General features: G+C 38.7%; 2 protein-coding genes across 2 annotated transcripts; both read right to left on the bottom strand.

Annotated features, from left to right (window-relative positions):
- Positions 1-826: 826 nt before the first annotated feature.
- LOC134814526 (leucine-rich repeat and IQ domain-containing protein 1-like) lies at positions 827-16052 on the bottom strand. The gene is made up of 16 exons (XM_063822687.1): positions 15907-16052; positions 15582-15718; positions 15191-15301; positions 14903-14998; positions 14593-14739; positions 14261-14475; positions 12186-14030; positions 11808-11934; positions 6319-6436; positions 5593-5691; positions 4706-4863; positions 4101-4182; positions 3594-3718; positions 2658-3262; positions 2038-2164; positions 827-1897 (listed from the first exon to the last, which is right to left on the bottom strand). Exons 1-16 carry the CDS (start codon positions 16049-16051, stop codon positions 1166-1168), a joined length of 4869 nt encoding a protein of 1622 aa, XP_063678757.1. The 5' UTR covers position 16052; the 3' UTR covers positions 827-1165.
- LOC134814527 (4'-phosphopantetheine phosphatase-like) lies at positions 6937-9629 on the bottom strand. Its single transcript, XM_063822688.1, has one exon. The coding sequence runs from the start codon at positions 9624-9626 to the stop codon at positions 7335-7337; it is 2292 nt and encodes a 763-aa protein (XP_063678758.1). The 5' UTR covers positions 9627-9629; the 3' UTR covers positions 6937-7334.
- Positions 16053-16497: the final 445 nt, after the last annotated feature.

Here is a 16497-nt window from a genome sequence, read left to right as displayed (position 1 = left end):
GGTATTGAACCTTGGGGCAACAATAAGGGGGTACTTGTTTTTACTATCGGACTACTTAAAACTTACACTGAAATGAATGAAATCGGGGGAATAACAAATCATTTTTTAAAATGGTTTATTCATGTTATTAAATCAAAATATATCGCAAATCGATATGTTTTAAAAACTACAGAACTACTCCAATGTATGTGTATCAGAAGGTACCTTGAATCGTTAACGGGTGATACTCGTAAAAATTCTGTTCCATATATTGGACCGTCGACGAGTCCAACTCGGCGCGCGTCCTGGTAGGTTGTAAACCTACAAGAAGAAAGCGCGGCGCGCGCTACTTCGAAGAAATTTAGACGAGTAACATCCTAGTTTGTAGTTGTCGTCAAGTTGGACTCGTCGACGGTCCTTTGGAACAAATGTTTTACGAGTATCACCTGTTAACTCAGTACTGGCCGGCCGTTTTAACGATGTAAAAGCTGCTAAGGATTGACATCGTCATTCAGCAACTGGAACTACAATCAAATAGCTGGATCAATCGTGGTGTAGGTTTCAGCTGCTTAATAAACCCCAAAGCTTTATCTAGAATTAGTATTTCACTTGTCTTGAAGAAAAACAAATACAAAATAGGTATTATCTGTTATGATTGGTTTAGCAGGGTTTTCGCGCGCGACCAAAACAATTTTGGGCGCACTAACCACCGAAATTTGCAGTTTCTACGCTAAGCGATACTCGCGGCGTACGTAGTCAGTAACCATTCGAGACCGATTTTCATATTGCCAGTGCTATTTTTATGAATAACTGGAAAATACATTTCTTCTCAATACCCCTTTTCTTGATATGAAAACTCTTGTTAATAACAATACTGTAAACTGATTGATGTCCAAGAAACAAAACAAGAATTTGTTGAAAAATAACTTTATCACTGAAATAAGTAATTCTATTCCTCAAACCACGATGAAAATTTCCGAGCAAAATTGACAAAGACTTCAAAGTTCAAACATGAACAATAAGTTCTGACAAAAATAAGGATAATGATTACATATACGATTATGATGTATAATTTATATTTATAACTTTATACAGAAATATTTACAACGAATTCTTCGTTTATGTGATAAAAAATCTAACCTTCAGTTATTACAAAATAAGGAAACACGTGCGAAATGTAATCTTATTATCTGAAGGCCGAAAAGTTCGGCCTATTTGGTTTCTTAGCTAAAGGAGGTAGTTTAACATTGCCGGCAGGCTCGCTAAACTTAGGGTTCCTGTAGATCTGAGTATGCAAAGCTTGTTTACCGTGCGGAGAGTTATGCTTGGAATGCTGGAGTGGCTCATCATCCCACTGATAAAGAACAGAATCACTTGACATGGCACTACCAGCAGTGGGAGGAGGTGGACTCTGGACTAGAGGAACTCTCTTTGAACCTTCTAGAATCTTCGTTCTCACCAACTCACGTTTCCTCTTCTCAGAAATGTGTTTCCCAAACTTCTTGGATCTCTGTGCCAGTTTCTGGGCCGTTTCCTGGTTGGAAAAACCCCACTCAGCTGCCATGGCAACGTGCCGTTTAGAAGGTGTAACATGCCGAGATGGAGGGAGAGATAACACACTGATATCAGAAACTGACCTCAAGGAATTGGCACGTGATGTCTCACGTGACCTGAGTTTGTTGAGTGGAAGCAGTGGAACAGGACCCTGGGACATGTCCGTGATGCTGCGCTGGGGTATGGTGGAGGCGAGGGAAGAGGAGCGGGATGGAGGGAGAGGAATGTGGTGTTGGAGTGAGGAGGGGGCTGGTGTGGGGGGTAGACCCCACCCTCTGTCACATTCTGACTCGTCGAAGTCTAGAGATCCTATCTCGTCTAGATCTTCACAGTCTGACAGATCGTATACAGCTTGAGTGAGAACCTGGGCAAATGTAATCACTTAATTAATTAATTACTCTGTCGGAAACAAAATAATAACTTTCAAGCTTTCATCAATCTGGATGCAAAAATGATCAATGAGAATTGAATGATATATTTTATAAAGGAGTAAAAGCAAGTTACCTCATTCAGACGTTTTCTCAACAAATACCCCCTGTAGACAGACTGTATCTTAACAGCAGACTTGTGCTTAACCACTAATATTTCTTGTCTGCGATGTAACCATGGCAACCACTGCCATAACATGTTCCTGAAACACACAATTTGTTATCAATTTGTTAAAATATCCTTAAACCGGTTTTGTAGTAATTACGTTGTGTTCAGTGCGAGCTACATTTTAATGGGCTGTATATTCGGTTGTGACGGATATTTTTGATGCTATGAAAACTGACTACCAAAGAATACTATTACCTTCCTCCCTGTGACCACGGGCTTTCTAGTCTATATTATAATTAGAAATATTATGTCTGTATGACGTTCTAATTGGACGTATCAGGGCTACATCAGCTAATGAGTGATGTCAAATTTAAGGTTAAGACTGGATCTGGAGGAGTAATTTAAGGGTCTGCAGCTGCGAAATAATATCCACCGGTATTTTTTCGAGCTGAACATACGTCACCCTTTGAACATCCTCGATTTGCTTGAATCTCAAAAATGGCGAGCTGAAGACCAGTCTTACAGGTTTTAATCGGACGTATCAGAGCTACTTCAGCTAGTGAGTTACGAAGATAACGTGTACTAACCTAACACAGTACCCGCGCCAAACGCTCTGAATGACACGTGCAGCAACCACCATCCCCTCATACTCCTTTACCACCTCCATCCTGCTCTGTTCCACCATGTTCCTGTATCTGAGTCTGGACTTAAAGCCGCGCAACAGAGATTGTAACTTTAATATTGAAGTATCACGTGACGTCATCATATTATCACGTGACGTCATTATATTATCACGTGACTTTATATCATCGTTGTGGAAAGTATCCATAGGGACAATGGTGGAAGCTGGAGATGGCATATCACGCTGTTTTTTAGTTCCACTATCACACCGAGGTTTTTGTATCTTTTCTTGACTACTGTTAAAATCTTCCGTCACTGCCTCTTTCCGTATCTTCTTCTGTGTATCTTCATGTTTCTCCTCATGTTTCTCTTCATGTTTCTCTTCTTGTTTCTCTTCTCGTTTCTCTTCTCGTTTCTCTTCTCGTGTCTCTTCATGTTTCTCTTTTCGTTTCTCTTCTCGTTTAGTTTCAACAGTTGTATCAGCAGATGGGCTGATGTCAACCAGCGTGTTGCTAACTATGTGATGTCGGAGCTTCTTGGCTTGTTCCTGCCGCTCTGTGACGTACTCGCACTGCAATTAGTAACTGTAATTAGTAACTGTAATGAGTTACTGTAATTAGTAACTATTTGTAAAGCCATCTTTAAAGCTTGTGCCATCTGAATGATATTTTTTATTATACATATTATAATGAACAATATACAGATTATTTAAAAAACTATTTTCATTGTCACAGAATAGCTGACCGATTTAAATTCGACGCTATATTAGCGACAAGAGAAACGCCATTGTCGGACATGAGGAATCCTGAAACTACATATTTTAACTAATTAAACATATTCCTTTTGTAACGTCCTCAATAAGTGTAATATATATTTTGTAGTGTATATACGAGAGAATATACCTTGTCCAATATCATGGTAGTAGAATCCACCAGGGATTGTAGTCCTAATTGTTCCTGAATTCTCAAGAAGGATTGTACTAACACCGACTCGGGTACCGGTGAGGTTTTAATTGACTCAACGTAATCTGGAATTATTATTAATTATATCAATTAATTATTGTAATTGTAAATTATTGTTTGTTGATTGTTAATGATTATTAAAATAAATTAGAGGATTCCAGAATAAGACGGTGATTGCAAATCTTATATCGACATTTAAAATTAAGATTTCTATGTTTTTTGTGCAACGAAAAATATGAACATAATAATATGTAATATGTAGACTATTTTCCAAATCAGTCACATAATTAGTTAATTACAATATGAACTAGTTAAACGATTAACTAATTATAATCACTAACTATTAACTAATTAAGTGATTAAATAATTGTAATATTTAACTACTTAACCGATTAATTAAATATAATTAATAACTACTTAACGGATGAATTAACTAATTACAATTACCATTAACGATATCCTGGCTAAGCTCGGTACCGTCACACACTGCCTCTCTCAGCTGGCAGAACTGTAAACTTCCCGTAAACTCCTGAAATGGTAGTCACGTGATAAAATATAGTCACGTGATCAAATATAGTCACGTGATAAAATATAGTCACGTGATAAAATATAGTCACGTGAAAAGGTAGTCACGTGATCAAATATAGTCACGTGATCAAATATAGTCACGTGAAATGGTAGTCCCGTGATTAAATATAGTCACGTGAAATGGTAGTCAGGTGATCAAATATAGTCACGTGATCAAATATAATCACGTGAAAAGGTAGTCACGTGATAAATAAGTCGTTTTTGAAAATGTACCATGAAACGGCACTCTTGTGATACGATATTTACGCGAATTAATTCGTTTAATTCTCTTGATTTTCACCATAATCTCAGGAAACTACTTAACAAGACTGCGACGGAAAACAAGTGTATATAATATATTTACTTTACCACTTCATTCACCCCCTTGCAAAGGTGATCCCTATTTTTAAACATAATGTCTGGAACAAAAATTAAAATTAAACTGAAAGTAAAAGCGAAAGTGAAAGTGAAAGTGAGAGACCCACCGGGGTATCAAACAGCATGTTATTAGATACATCCAGCCACCGCAACAAAGGACATATCTTGTAGAGCACTGGTAAACTAGAGAGTCCGTTAGCTACAAGTTTCAGTTTCTGAAGACACGGTAACCACGACTCAGATAGCTCGTCTAACGAAGTTAAACCTGTGAAAGTGAAAGTGAAAACTGTGAAAGTGAAAGTGAAATGAAAAGGAGAGAGAAAATAAGAAAGTTATAGAATTCAAGCTGAAAATAAGAAAGTTACAGAATTGAGGTTGTCACAACCCGGTACTTGAAAGTCAAGTAACACTGTAACAGAGTTGACGAGTTGTTTAAAGGCACAATAGAACAGAACACTAGAAACTAGAACGGTACACTAGAACGGTACACTAGAAACTAGAACGGTACACTAGAACGGTACACTAGAACGGTACACTAGAACGGTACACTAGAACGGTACACTAGAACGGTACACTAGAAAGGTACAGTAGAACGGTACAGTAGAACGGTACACTAGAACGGTACAGTAGAACGGTACAGTAGAACGGTACAGTAGAACGGTACAGTAGAAAGATACAGTATAACGGTACACTAGAACGGTACACTAGAACGGTACACTAGAACGGTACAGTAGAACGGTACACTAGAACGGTACACTAGAACGGTACACTAGAACGGTACACTAGAACGGTACACTAGAACGGTACACTAGAACGGTACAATAGAACGGTACACTAGAACGGTACACTAGAACGGTACACTAGAACGGTACAGTAGAACGGTACACTAGAACGGTACACTAGAACGGTACACTAGAACAGTACACTAGAAAGGTACAGTAGAACGGTACACTAGAACGGTACACTAGAACGGTACACTAGAACGGTACAGTACCGTTAGCAGAGAGGTCGAGGGAGGTGAGGAGAATGTTGTTCTTGAGACTCGGTACATTTACCAGCTGATTGTGGGACAGGTTCAGGTATTGTAACAACCCTGAGATGTAAGAGTTACAACTTGAGGTCCAGGTATTGTAACAACCCTGAGATGTAAGAGTTACAACTTGAGGTCCAGGTATTGTAACAACCCTGAGATGTAAGAGTTACAACTTGAGGTCCAGGTATTGTAACAACCCTGAGATGTAAGAGTTACAACTTGAGGTTCAGGTATTGTAACAACCCTGAGATGTAAGAGTTACAACTTGAGGTCCAGGTATTGTAACAACCCTGAGATGTAAGAGTTACAACTTGAGGACAACGTTATTTTGCTGACTTAATAGGTACGAGTTTAAAACGGGTGTAGTAGGCTGCGAGTTCGAATAATAATAATGATATGTAATAATATCATTATAATAATATGTAATAATATCATTATAACAATATTATTAAACATTTTCATTGCATCAAAGTTTTCTCCGGATATACTGCTTCCAGTACATTGATGGCGACTTGTGTCACTCTCGCCGACCTCACTGATTGGTCACTGGTAAAAATTTCAGTAAAAACAGCGAACTTTGGGTCGCGGAAGGCTGAAATTCGAATAATATGTAATAATATCATTTTAGTAATAATATTATGTAATTATAATACTATGTAATATAATTATAATATAAAAATAACGCACCACATTTGTCTAGATGCTGTACGTTAGATAAGTTATTGTAGGAGAGGTCCAGATACACTAGGTTAGGGAGATATTGTAGTCCTCTAGTGGAAACCAGACAGTTGTGCGACAACGTCAACTGAAATTAATTAATCATTAATTAATCAGTTAATTTCATTACATTTATCATATTATATCGTTAAACCAATAATTTCAATTCTAGTTGGTAAGTTAGCTAATTGGTAAGTCTTGATGAAGATTGTTGTAGAGTTCTGTTAACCATCGTATTATTTTCTAAAGAAATTCTTCGAACTCTTTGAATTCTTCAAGTAGTGAGAACTAAGGATGCGCTGTAGAAAATTGAAACACATGGTTTCAGTGTGAATAAAATCATCCAATTATTTAAGAGTACATATTTTGTAGGTGACAGTCAAACACAGAATACTTAACAAGATACTAATAAGAAGACATTTATTAAAATTGGTATTGAGCATATGAGGAGCAATAAATTATTAAATCGTTTGAATCATTTGAATCATTTGAATTTTAACTTCTCATCCAATATTCATAAAATACTTCTAGAAAATAATCATAATCATAAACATAATAATATTAATAATTTAGTTTAATAAATAATAATGGGGTCCCTTTCTGTCTCACACAGACAATTTAAATATTTATATCAAACACCGATCAACAGTTTTCAGTCATGAGCCAATCATAGCTAATCATTAAAACATATAAGAACTTCAACCTGCAACCATAATATAATGAGTCTCAAGTAGAGACTCTCAAATCGAGACTCTCAAGTCGAGACTCTCAAATCGAGACTCTCAAGCAGAGACTCTCAAATCGAGACTCTCAAATTGAGACTCTCAAGTAGAGACTCTCAAGTAGAGACTCTCAAGTAGAGACTTTCAAATCGAGACTTTCAAATCGAGACTCTCAAATCGAGACTCTTAAGTAAAGACTCTTAAGTAAAGACTCTCGAGTAGAGACTCTCAAGTAGACACTCTCAAGTAGAGACTCTCAACCTCTTAATCATCAGCCCCCCACTGCGTATCAGGAACTTCATATTTACACACAGCAGCAAACATCGGACAACTAAACTTATCGCACAACCACTTGTTCTTAATGACCGCTAACTTTAAACTCTCCCTCTGGAAACAGCTGTTAAAGTTGGTGTGGATTGTCCTCCCCATCCCTTCGATCACTATCAGATCACAATCCATACACTCGTCTGCAATGTGCTGGCTAACCCTGCTCAGATCCAGACAGGGTGACCCTAACCCATTCTCAATCACCCTCAACTTATCGTTCTTGTGAGCCTCAACGAAAATAGGGGACATAGGTGTAATCTTGCGGATCAATAACCTCAACTCGTGAGAGGTAACATCATTAAGAGCGGGGCGACTGTTAGCTGCTAACACAACCTCACTTCCCATCCTCAACATCTCCTCCACGAAGGGAATAATCCCCAACACGATATCAGCCCCACTGTTGTCAACAAATATCATCATTTTCTGAACCGGCGCCCGTTTCAACCTCTTCACCCAATGTTCCAAGTGGTCCACAAACCAAGGTCTACCTTGAACCAGATCACATGCTCCCTGGAAGTCAATCTGCTTGGTCTCATTCATCTTGACAACAGCGGAAGAGCCCCAGTCGAAAATATTACCACCTAGAATACCCCTGATTAACTCAGCTTGCCTCTCCTCCCACGGTAACGTATGTAGAAATTCTAGCCGAGCAGGCAGTTCAAGGATAGCTGCTTCGTTCTCCTCCTGCTTGAATTTCAGGTATGGATCGTAGAAATCAAACTCTGCTAAGAACTGCTCCCTGCAGTCTAACAACGTACGGACTGTAAGGACACCGTACGCAAACGGGTTCTTCCGTAGCAGGGCTAGACATTCTAGAAACTTCTTTTTGAAGAGCATAATCCTCTTGTCAATATGGTTCCTGTTTGACTCACCGTCCCTGATAACCTTACAGAACCTCTCCAGACCGTCCTTGAAGATGTCTAACCAGTAGTGTCTGGCGTCAGTATCCAGCGCTAAATCTATCAGATCTGCCTGGTAGTCTAGTCCCTCTATCAATGGGAACTTTACCAGCGGTAAATCGAGCCTGTCAAGCTCCAGAAACTCGATCGCTTTACTCATCACATCATTCACCTCGAAACTGTCACTGAAAGCAAAGTTTTCCCCGTAGTTTTTACCAGCAAAGTCCTTAGATTCAGCCCCCTTCATGTAGGCCCCCACCGCCCCCAAGTAGCCCTCATGTCGCAGGAACAGAGCCTCCACTTTACCTTTTGACCAGTAGTTTATAGCGTATGATATGGTGTGCATGGTTGCCTTTTTGCCCCGGATAAAGAAGCCTCCGAATATAATCCTCTCGCAATTGTAGAGATTTGCGTGGAGGTAGGCGATCTGCCCGATACCATTGCTGATGAGGTGAAGTAGAGATTTAGCAATGTCAGCATCGTGTACCTGGTCTCTAGCTGGCCCAGCTATCCTAGACCGGGCTGCCTTCCCGAAACTACTAGCAACCAAGTCACCAGGCAGACCCATCGCTTCGTACGACCCCCCGTAAATATCTTTAACAAGCAGGTCTACAGTACTAGAATCCCCTTTTTCTGCCATGGCTAGCAACTCGTCAAACCCCTGAGCGTTTGTCAGAAGTGACCCAAGTCCCCAGAATGTGCCCCCACCCATAGCGGTCCCCCCTACTCGCTCGAACTTCTCATCGCTGTGAACTTTCAACATGCTGACTCCAGAGCCAATGTTGACAAGCAGGTACGGGAACTCGCACCCTGTTTTCTGGAATGTTATCTCCGGATTAGCATTCTTTTTAAAGGAGAACGCCTCATTGGGGATATTATTGAGCAGGAAATTAGCCCCCTTAACCAAACACCCCATCTCATCCTCCTTCGTGATAGTCAGCCCCAGAACCTTCTCGAACAACTCCGTGTATTTATAGGCTCCTCCCCCTGTCACCCTGATGGTACGACCTACCACCACATCAGCCTCAGCCCCCAAACAATCCTTTATATAATGAGTCAGACTCGTGATATGCTTCGTCTCAAACTTCACGAAGTGTAGTCTGCCCCTCTTAAACTCCTCGTCCAGAACAATCCCCTCCTCCACCACCCCGTCCTGGGAGACTGTCCTCCTTCTACCCGGCACATTGGAGAAGTAAGCTAGTTTTGCTAGGGAACCGCCTATGTCTATAGCGAGGTTGGAGGCTTGGCGCAGGTTGTTGAGGTGTCGCTCTGGAATGTAGATGGGGGGAGCGTATCTGTCGTCTGGGGGGCGGTGACGGTGGGACGACATTAGGTAGCTAGATGTGGGGTTGTTAGGTTAGTTCTGGTATAATAGTAAGGGGGGGGGGGGGGGGGGGGGGGACATGAACCGAAAGAAGCTGGCCGCAAATGTCGAAATTTTAATAGAATCGTAATAGAACTACATCAATAGAAAAGCAGAAAAGCTTTTCGCAAAATGAAAATGTTGAGCAAGTCGGTAACCCAATGCAGATTATTTAAAGTGTGGGTATTCAAAAAAGATAAGAAGCTGTAGCAGTGTAAATATGATAAGAAACAAAATGCAAATCCTTATCTATTCCAAATTACAATAGAGCAAGGCATTCAGGTGTTCAGTTACGAAGGATGGACAGACTCCCTAAGGGACCACTACTGCTTACCCTAACCATAGACCCTACCCTAACCATAACCCTAACCATAGACCCTAACCTAACCATAACCCTAACCATATGCATAGACCCTAACCTAACCTAACCTAACCATAACCCTAACCATAGACCCTAATCTAACCATAACCCTAACCATAGACCCTAACCTAACCATAACCCTAACCATATGCATAGACCCTAATCTAACCATAACCCTATCCCTAACCATAATCCTAACTCCATCCCATACTGGTAGTTATTAAGTGGCTCGGTCCGCTTACTTTCAATTACAGTGTATATTATTGAAGATGGACTATAATGGACTGTCATATTATCCCGATCCTGCTAAATTCCAAGACATATCCCGAGCAACACTTAGTACATCAGTATCAGTTGTTGTATCAATTATTAAAACCGAAATATACGCAACAAGCGAACAGGAAGTATCCCTGTATAAGAATGAAAAGGCACATGTTCAATACAGGATAAGTAAAACAGGCAGATTAAAGTTGCGTGAAAAGTAATTTAGTGACTGAATGGAGATATGACGAAACAGCAGATTACAGACACTTGATACTTCAAAACAGAGAAACCAACACAGAGTAACACAGAACAATACAGAGCAACACAGAGCAACACAGAGCAACACAGAGCAACACATAGCAACACAGAGCAACACAGAGCAACACAGAGCAGCACAGAGCAACCTCTGAGAATACTACAGACTGCAGACTGGGCAGGTATATTGAGGGTATAACTAGTACTACACCTGTCTAATAGTAACAAGTAAACACCAAACAGTACACTAATTAATTAGGTAGCGGTCATGTACCAGTTGTGCAATGTAAAGAATGTACGATTTGTAGGGTACAATATAGAGAGTGTATTTGAAGTGTTCAGTACACATATCTTATTCCGTTAGGCAAGCGGAAATTCTGCATAATTACATAAGGAATCAGCATAATAACATAAGTAATTATCCGCATTATATATTATGTTATATAATAGTTGTAAAGATCAACGCTGTTAACTCAAACTCACCAGTAAACAAAATAACTAAACCCAGGAAGTAAATTAAATAACTGAACTGTGGAGGTATTTATAATCAGTAGGTATTTATAATCAGTAGAATGTTTGAGCCCGAATGAGATCAGTAGAGTGTCAGTTGCGTGATTAAAATTAATGTGTGCAGTGCGCGTTATGTGTTATGTGTTATGTTTTATGTGTTATGTGTTATGTGTTGTGTGTTAAGTGTTATATGTTATGTGTTATGTGTTATGTGTTCTGTCTCAAGCTAAAAGAGAAATAGAGAAAGAGAGCGGTTTTCGATATTCGGTTTGACCGAATAGCTAGAGATTCGGTCGATTGAATATTCGGTTGATTACGGTAATCGGTTACCGAATACTGCCGAATACTGAATACTTGATAATTTGGTCAGACTATGACGAGTCCCAAATTAATCTGCAATCATAATCCAAACTCCTATAATTTATAAACAAATAGTATATGCTAATATAATGACAAATTAATTAACATTTAATTATTTTCTAACTCTGATAACTGTGTTATCAGCTATTTTCCTGATTCTCCCGACAATCCTTCTTTACAAAGTGGTGGCAACAAAGAGAACAAACCAGCCCGTTGTCATGAGCAACCTTGCCAGATAAACTTCGAGTGTACGAGGCCATATTCTCAACTTTCTAAATCTAGATTCTTTGAGGTTGAAATTGTTAAAATTGTATTATAAGTTTAAGATCCTTCCAGGGTCTAATAGCACACTATACGTTAAACATATTATAAACAGCATGTTAGCCCCCTGTACTCACGTTTACAAGATTAGAACAGGAAACAGGGCTGAGTCTTGATATGGAGTTCCTGCTGAGGTCCAACATAGCTAACCCTCCCGGAACCTTGCCTAGCTGAGATAACCCACTCTCGGTTACATCTAAACACCTGAAATTAAAAATTAAATATGAATGAATAATATGGAATAAATTATAAAAACTAAAATATAAAATGAATGATATAATAATATAAAACACTGTGGTTAGGTAGGACTATGGTTACCGCCATGTCACATCAGGGGTTATAAACCAAAACTGAGGTTCTAGGTTATAAAATGCGAAACTTATAGCAATTTAAGTGAAGTTTTTGGTATAACGAAATTTGAACCCAACATAAAACTTTCAAAAGATTTAATTTACCTTATCTGACTGTTAACAATATTGAGGAGACACCCATCACAGTGTTGTAAAGACAGCAGCTTTACAATCCCACATCCCTGATCCATAGTAACCTCACAGTTATTACAGTTCCTCATGTAAACCTCAGTACACGCTGGGTTTATGAGCGCAGTGCGCGCGTAGTTCTCAACCAAGCACCTGTTTTCCACGATCCTAGGCTCTATTTGGGGGTGCGTGGTGGAAGTGTGTCTGTTGGAACTTGCGGTGGATGGTGGGTGTGGGTGCTCGTTCCATGCCAAACTCATTTCTCTCCACTCTCTGTATTTGTCTTTAAATTCGTTGACAAAGAAATCCCAGTTTATTTGTGTTACTCGGTTTGTTTTGTTTTGTAAAGGAGTTGTACTCCGGGAAACATCGGATATTTGTCTAGCGAGTGTTACATCATCACGTAGCTTGCGCTTGCGACGGTACTCAGCCTTCGCAGCCTGGGGACTAGCTTTGGTAAGGTTAGTTATGGTGGCCTCAGTACGAGGTTTACTGAGGTCAAGCGAGGCAGTGACTCTCGGTACCGGAGGGTGTGGAGTCAGGGACATGTCTATACTGTAAGATAGTGGGTTTGTTTTGTAATGGGGATTGTGTGGACTGGGTGATTTGACTGATCCTTGTCCCCTCAAAAGCCCAGATACAGATTCCTTGGTTTCATGAACTATTGATTTTGAAGTAGGTTTGTCTGATGGAAGCAGTTCTTGGACTAGTTCAGGTGGTGGAATTTGGGTTTGCCTTGGAGGAAGGAACTCTGGATCAGGTGAAGCATCTGAAGAGAACTTTAAGTCTAACAAAGATTCGTCTTGGTTCAAAACATTTTGACCCATCAGTAGATTCGGCAAGACAGTCTCATTTCCAATGCGAGGGGAACCATCTTTAATTTGAGCAGATCCTGTTGCATTTGTTGCAGATGTTGCAAGCGTTTCAGCTGAAACACTTTTCTTTTCTTCCTTTAAAATCTTTTCATCCTCGATTGAGCGTGTAGAACATACAATCACTTTACCATATTGATCGGAGTTTTCATTTCCTATCTCCTTCCTAGTATCAGCGGACAACTCATTGGACGAGGATTTAAAGAAATTCTTTGCCTTGGTGGCGATGTTACCAAGGAAAGATGACTTACTCTTTCTATCATTATCATTCTCTGGAAGTGTGGTCGTTACTTTGTTATCGAGCACAGCGCTCTGATTGGCATTGAAATTATCGACTTTCTGGATTTTATTCATATTGTTCTGATCCGAAGGTGAGTTTTGATTTGAATCTCTTGTTAGATTGTTATTAGCACTAGAGACATCAGCGTCTTTCCTGAGGGTTTCCCGCTCTTCTTTAAATTCACCAACAAACATATTGCTAATGGCTTCGCTAGCACATTCACTGGACGAGCTTGTGTCTTTGGCCTTCGTCTGAACGATTTCAACCTCTTCTGTTTTTTTAACCACTGACACATTTTCGAGTGGGCTCCCACTGCTGTCGGTCTCATTTTCCTTTAACCAATGTAAAACTTGTGCTGACATGAGATTTGATCGCTCTTCCTCTTCCTTTATCCTAGCTCTTTCTTTCTCATCAAATTCCAACTTCATCTTCGTTTCTTCTACCTCTTTCTTCCTTATTTTCTCCAAGTGTCTTATTCTAATTTCCTCCGTCCTTTGCTCCTCCTTCTTCCTTTTTTCCTCGTCCGCTTTCCTCTGTTCAAGTTCTGCTTCCACGGCCTCCTTTTCTTTTCTGATCAGTTCTTCGTAGTATTTTAACTGCTCTTCCATCAGTTCTTCTTTTTTCTGTGCTATTCTTCTGTCAAGCTCTGCTCCGTGTTCCTTTCTCGTCCTGAAAAGAATTTGTAATGATAGCCTTAAATTTAGTATATGGATTATGGAATGTAGCTATATCATTTGAAATAAAACTCGAATAAAATTTTATAAAATATCAATTTAACTACAGATTGGTAAATTTCAGAATTTTATCTTATTGTGATAAAGTGTAACTATTCAATGGCAACATCTCAAATCCTTCTTGTCTGGATTGGAAAAAAGTCCACTGTAATAAAACCTACCCACCTCATGCCTCTAAAATGAGCTTGAATCTTGGCGGCAGATAAATTCCTCTTCCTCTGCTTTTCTTCTTCCAACCTTTTCACTTCATCCTCATGCAGTTTCTTTTCAATAAGAAGCTGCTCATTTAGTTGTTTTATTTTCAGTTCGTGTTCTTGCAACTCTTTTTGTAAAGTCTCCTCCGCTAGCCTCATTTCGTTCTCTATCTTTTTTAACTCCTCCTGAAGAATGCAACAGTCCAATATCATGATATAATATTGATTAACTTACTAGATACAAAATAACTTATTATGTTAACTTCAATTAAGGTTATGTTCAATTTTCACAAGATTTAGTACCTGCTGCAAAGCTTCAAGCCTCTTCCTGTCATTCTCTAATCGTCTGTTTTTTTCTTCCTCTTTTGTTTTTCGTTCCGCTTCCGCTTCAAGCTCTGCTTTTCTCTGTTCATCAAGTTCCGCTTGCCTTGAGACTGTAACTTCAGCATACTAAACATATTGACGAAATAAAATGGGAAATTAGAATCTCGAAAGCGGCTTTTAATTAACAATGATGACAAAACTGTGCACGAATCATAATATTCTGTCAGTTGGAAATAATTTTCACATCACGTGACTTTTTAAATTACTGATATAATATTAATAAAATGACCTTATACATAGGAAGGTCAGATTGCAGTTTGAGTTGGTCATGGTAAGTCTTTAAGTTGGGTTCGGCATATTTATGCTCTGAACTTGAGCTATCTTCCTGGTAGGAATGGTGGAATTAATTCAATTGAAAACGTTGATATCTGAGAATATCATTAAAAACTATACTACTATTATTGTATTTTTGAGAAACTATACAATTAAATTTCAGGACCTGTTTGGGTTTCAAGTTTGACTTGATTTATGGACATGAATGATAATTAAAGAAAAGTATTATAATTATAGCACATACATTGGAAGAGAAAGGTTGCTCAATTATGTCAGTAGCGTTATTCAGTATAAACTCTTCCTCCCACTCATCTTCATTTTCATCCGATTCTGTTTTGATTGTATACTGTTCTATCTAGGTAAAACCTATGTTACAATACTTCATCAAGTATCACTAGATATTCATTATCCAACTATCACTACACTTCCTATTTACTGTTACATAGTAGATAATAATAGTGATGACTCAAAAACTTAAAAAGGCAGAAATCTGTGTAAGCAATTTATTCAGCCAGGCCCAATGAACTTAATATAATACACAATTTTTATTGGAAGGAAAAATATCAATTATTGATAACGACAGCTACATAATTGAAACAATAATTGTAATCTTAATATCTATCAATATTGAAAACCTGTTTGTCAACAAGAGTTTGGCACTCTTGCAGTTCTTGCTCGACAGCTTGACTGGCGTGCTGTATGAGGGACAAGAATAATTCAGCTGAGTCAGGAAGCGAATCCTCTGTGGGAAGTTCGAAATTCTCTTGTGTGTCTGAAAATAATGTTAGTAGGCAAGCGGCAACATTAATGTCCAACAAAAAGTGCTGTCTAAAACAATGGATCATGAATCTTATTCCTAATAAAACAAGCTGTTAATATGTTTCCAATAATTTATTCAATATTGAGAGAAAAGACAATTTTTTGACAATTATCAATTATGTGTATAATGATTTATAGTACCTGAAACTAAGTTTTCATCTCCTTTGTAAGATTTTAACTGATTTAGCTTATACTCAGCCTCCTCCAAATCATCAATGGGAGTCAAACATCTCAGTTGTTTTTCTAGTTCGTTTTCAGCCCAGGCATCATCAATTTCAATTTTCATGTCATCTATATTGAAAATAAATATACGATTAACGTATCTATTAAGTGTTGGGTCTAATTCATTGATATGTATTTAAATTACATACTAAATAATTACAATTATATACATGACTAATACTAAAGATCTATCGTAAATTGTCTGATTGCCATCAGATGTTGGGTTGTCAATGCTTATATTATAACAGTCCACACAAGAAACTTGCCCTAGATATTCCCTATTTCTTAATGAATTTATTTACGCAAATCAGAGACAATTCTGCTATCTCATCCAGTGTTCAACTTATTGCGTTGGGTGATTCCACTTATTAAAAAAACTGAGGAGCTACGTCCACAGCTAACATATATATATTGGAGTCCACTGTTACACAGGGCATTGTGGAGGAGGATTTGTTTTAAAACATATAAGAGATACGAAAAGTTTGTTTTAGCAGGAGCTTTCAAAGGGCA

The sequence above is a fragment of the Bolinopsis microptera genome, chromosome 4 (genome assembly GCF_026151205.1).
Source record: "Bolinopsis microptera isolate Bmic1 chromosome 4, MBARI_Bmic_1.0, whole genome shotgun sequence".
NCBI classification, from domain to species: Eukaryota; Metazoa; Ctenophora; class Tentaculata; order Lobata; family Bolinopsidae; genus Bolinopsis; species Bolinopsis microptera.
This window is presented reverse-complemented; position numbering and strand designations above follow the sequence as displayed.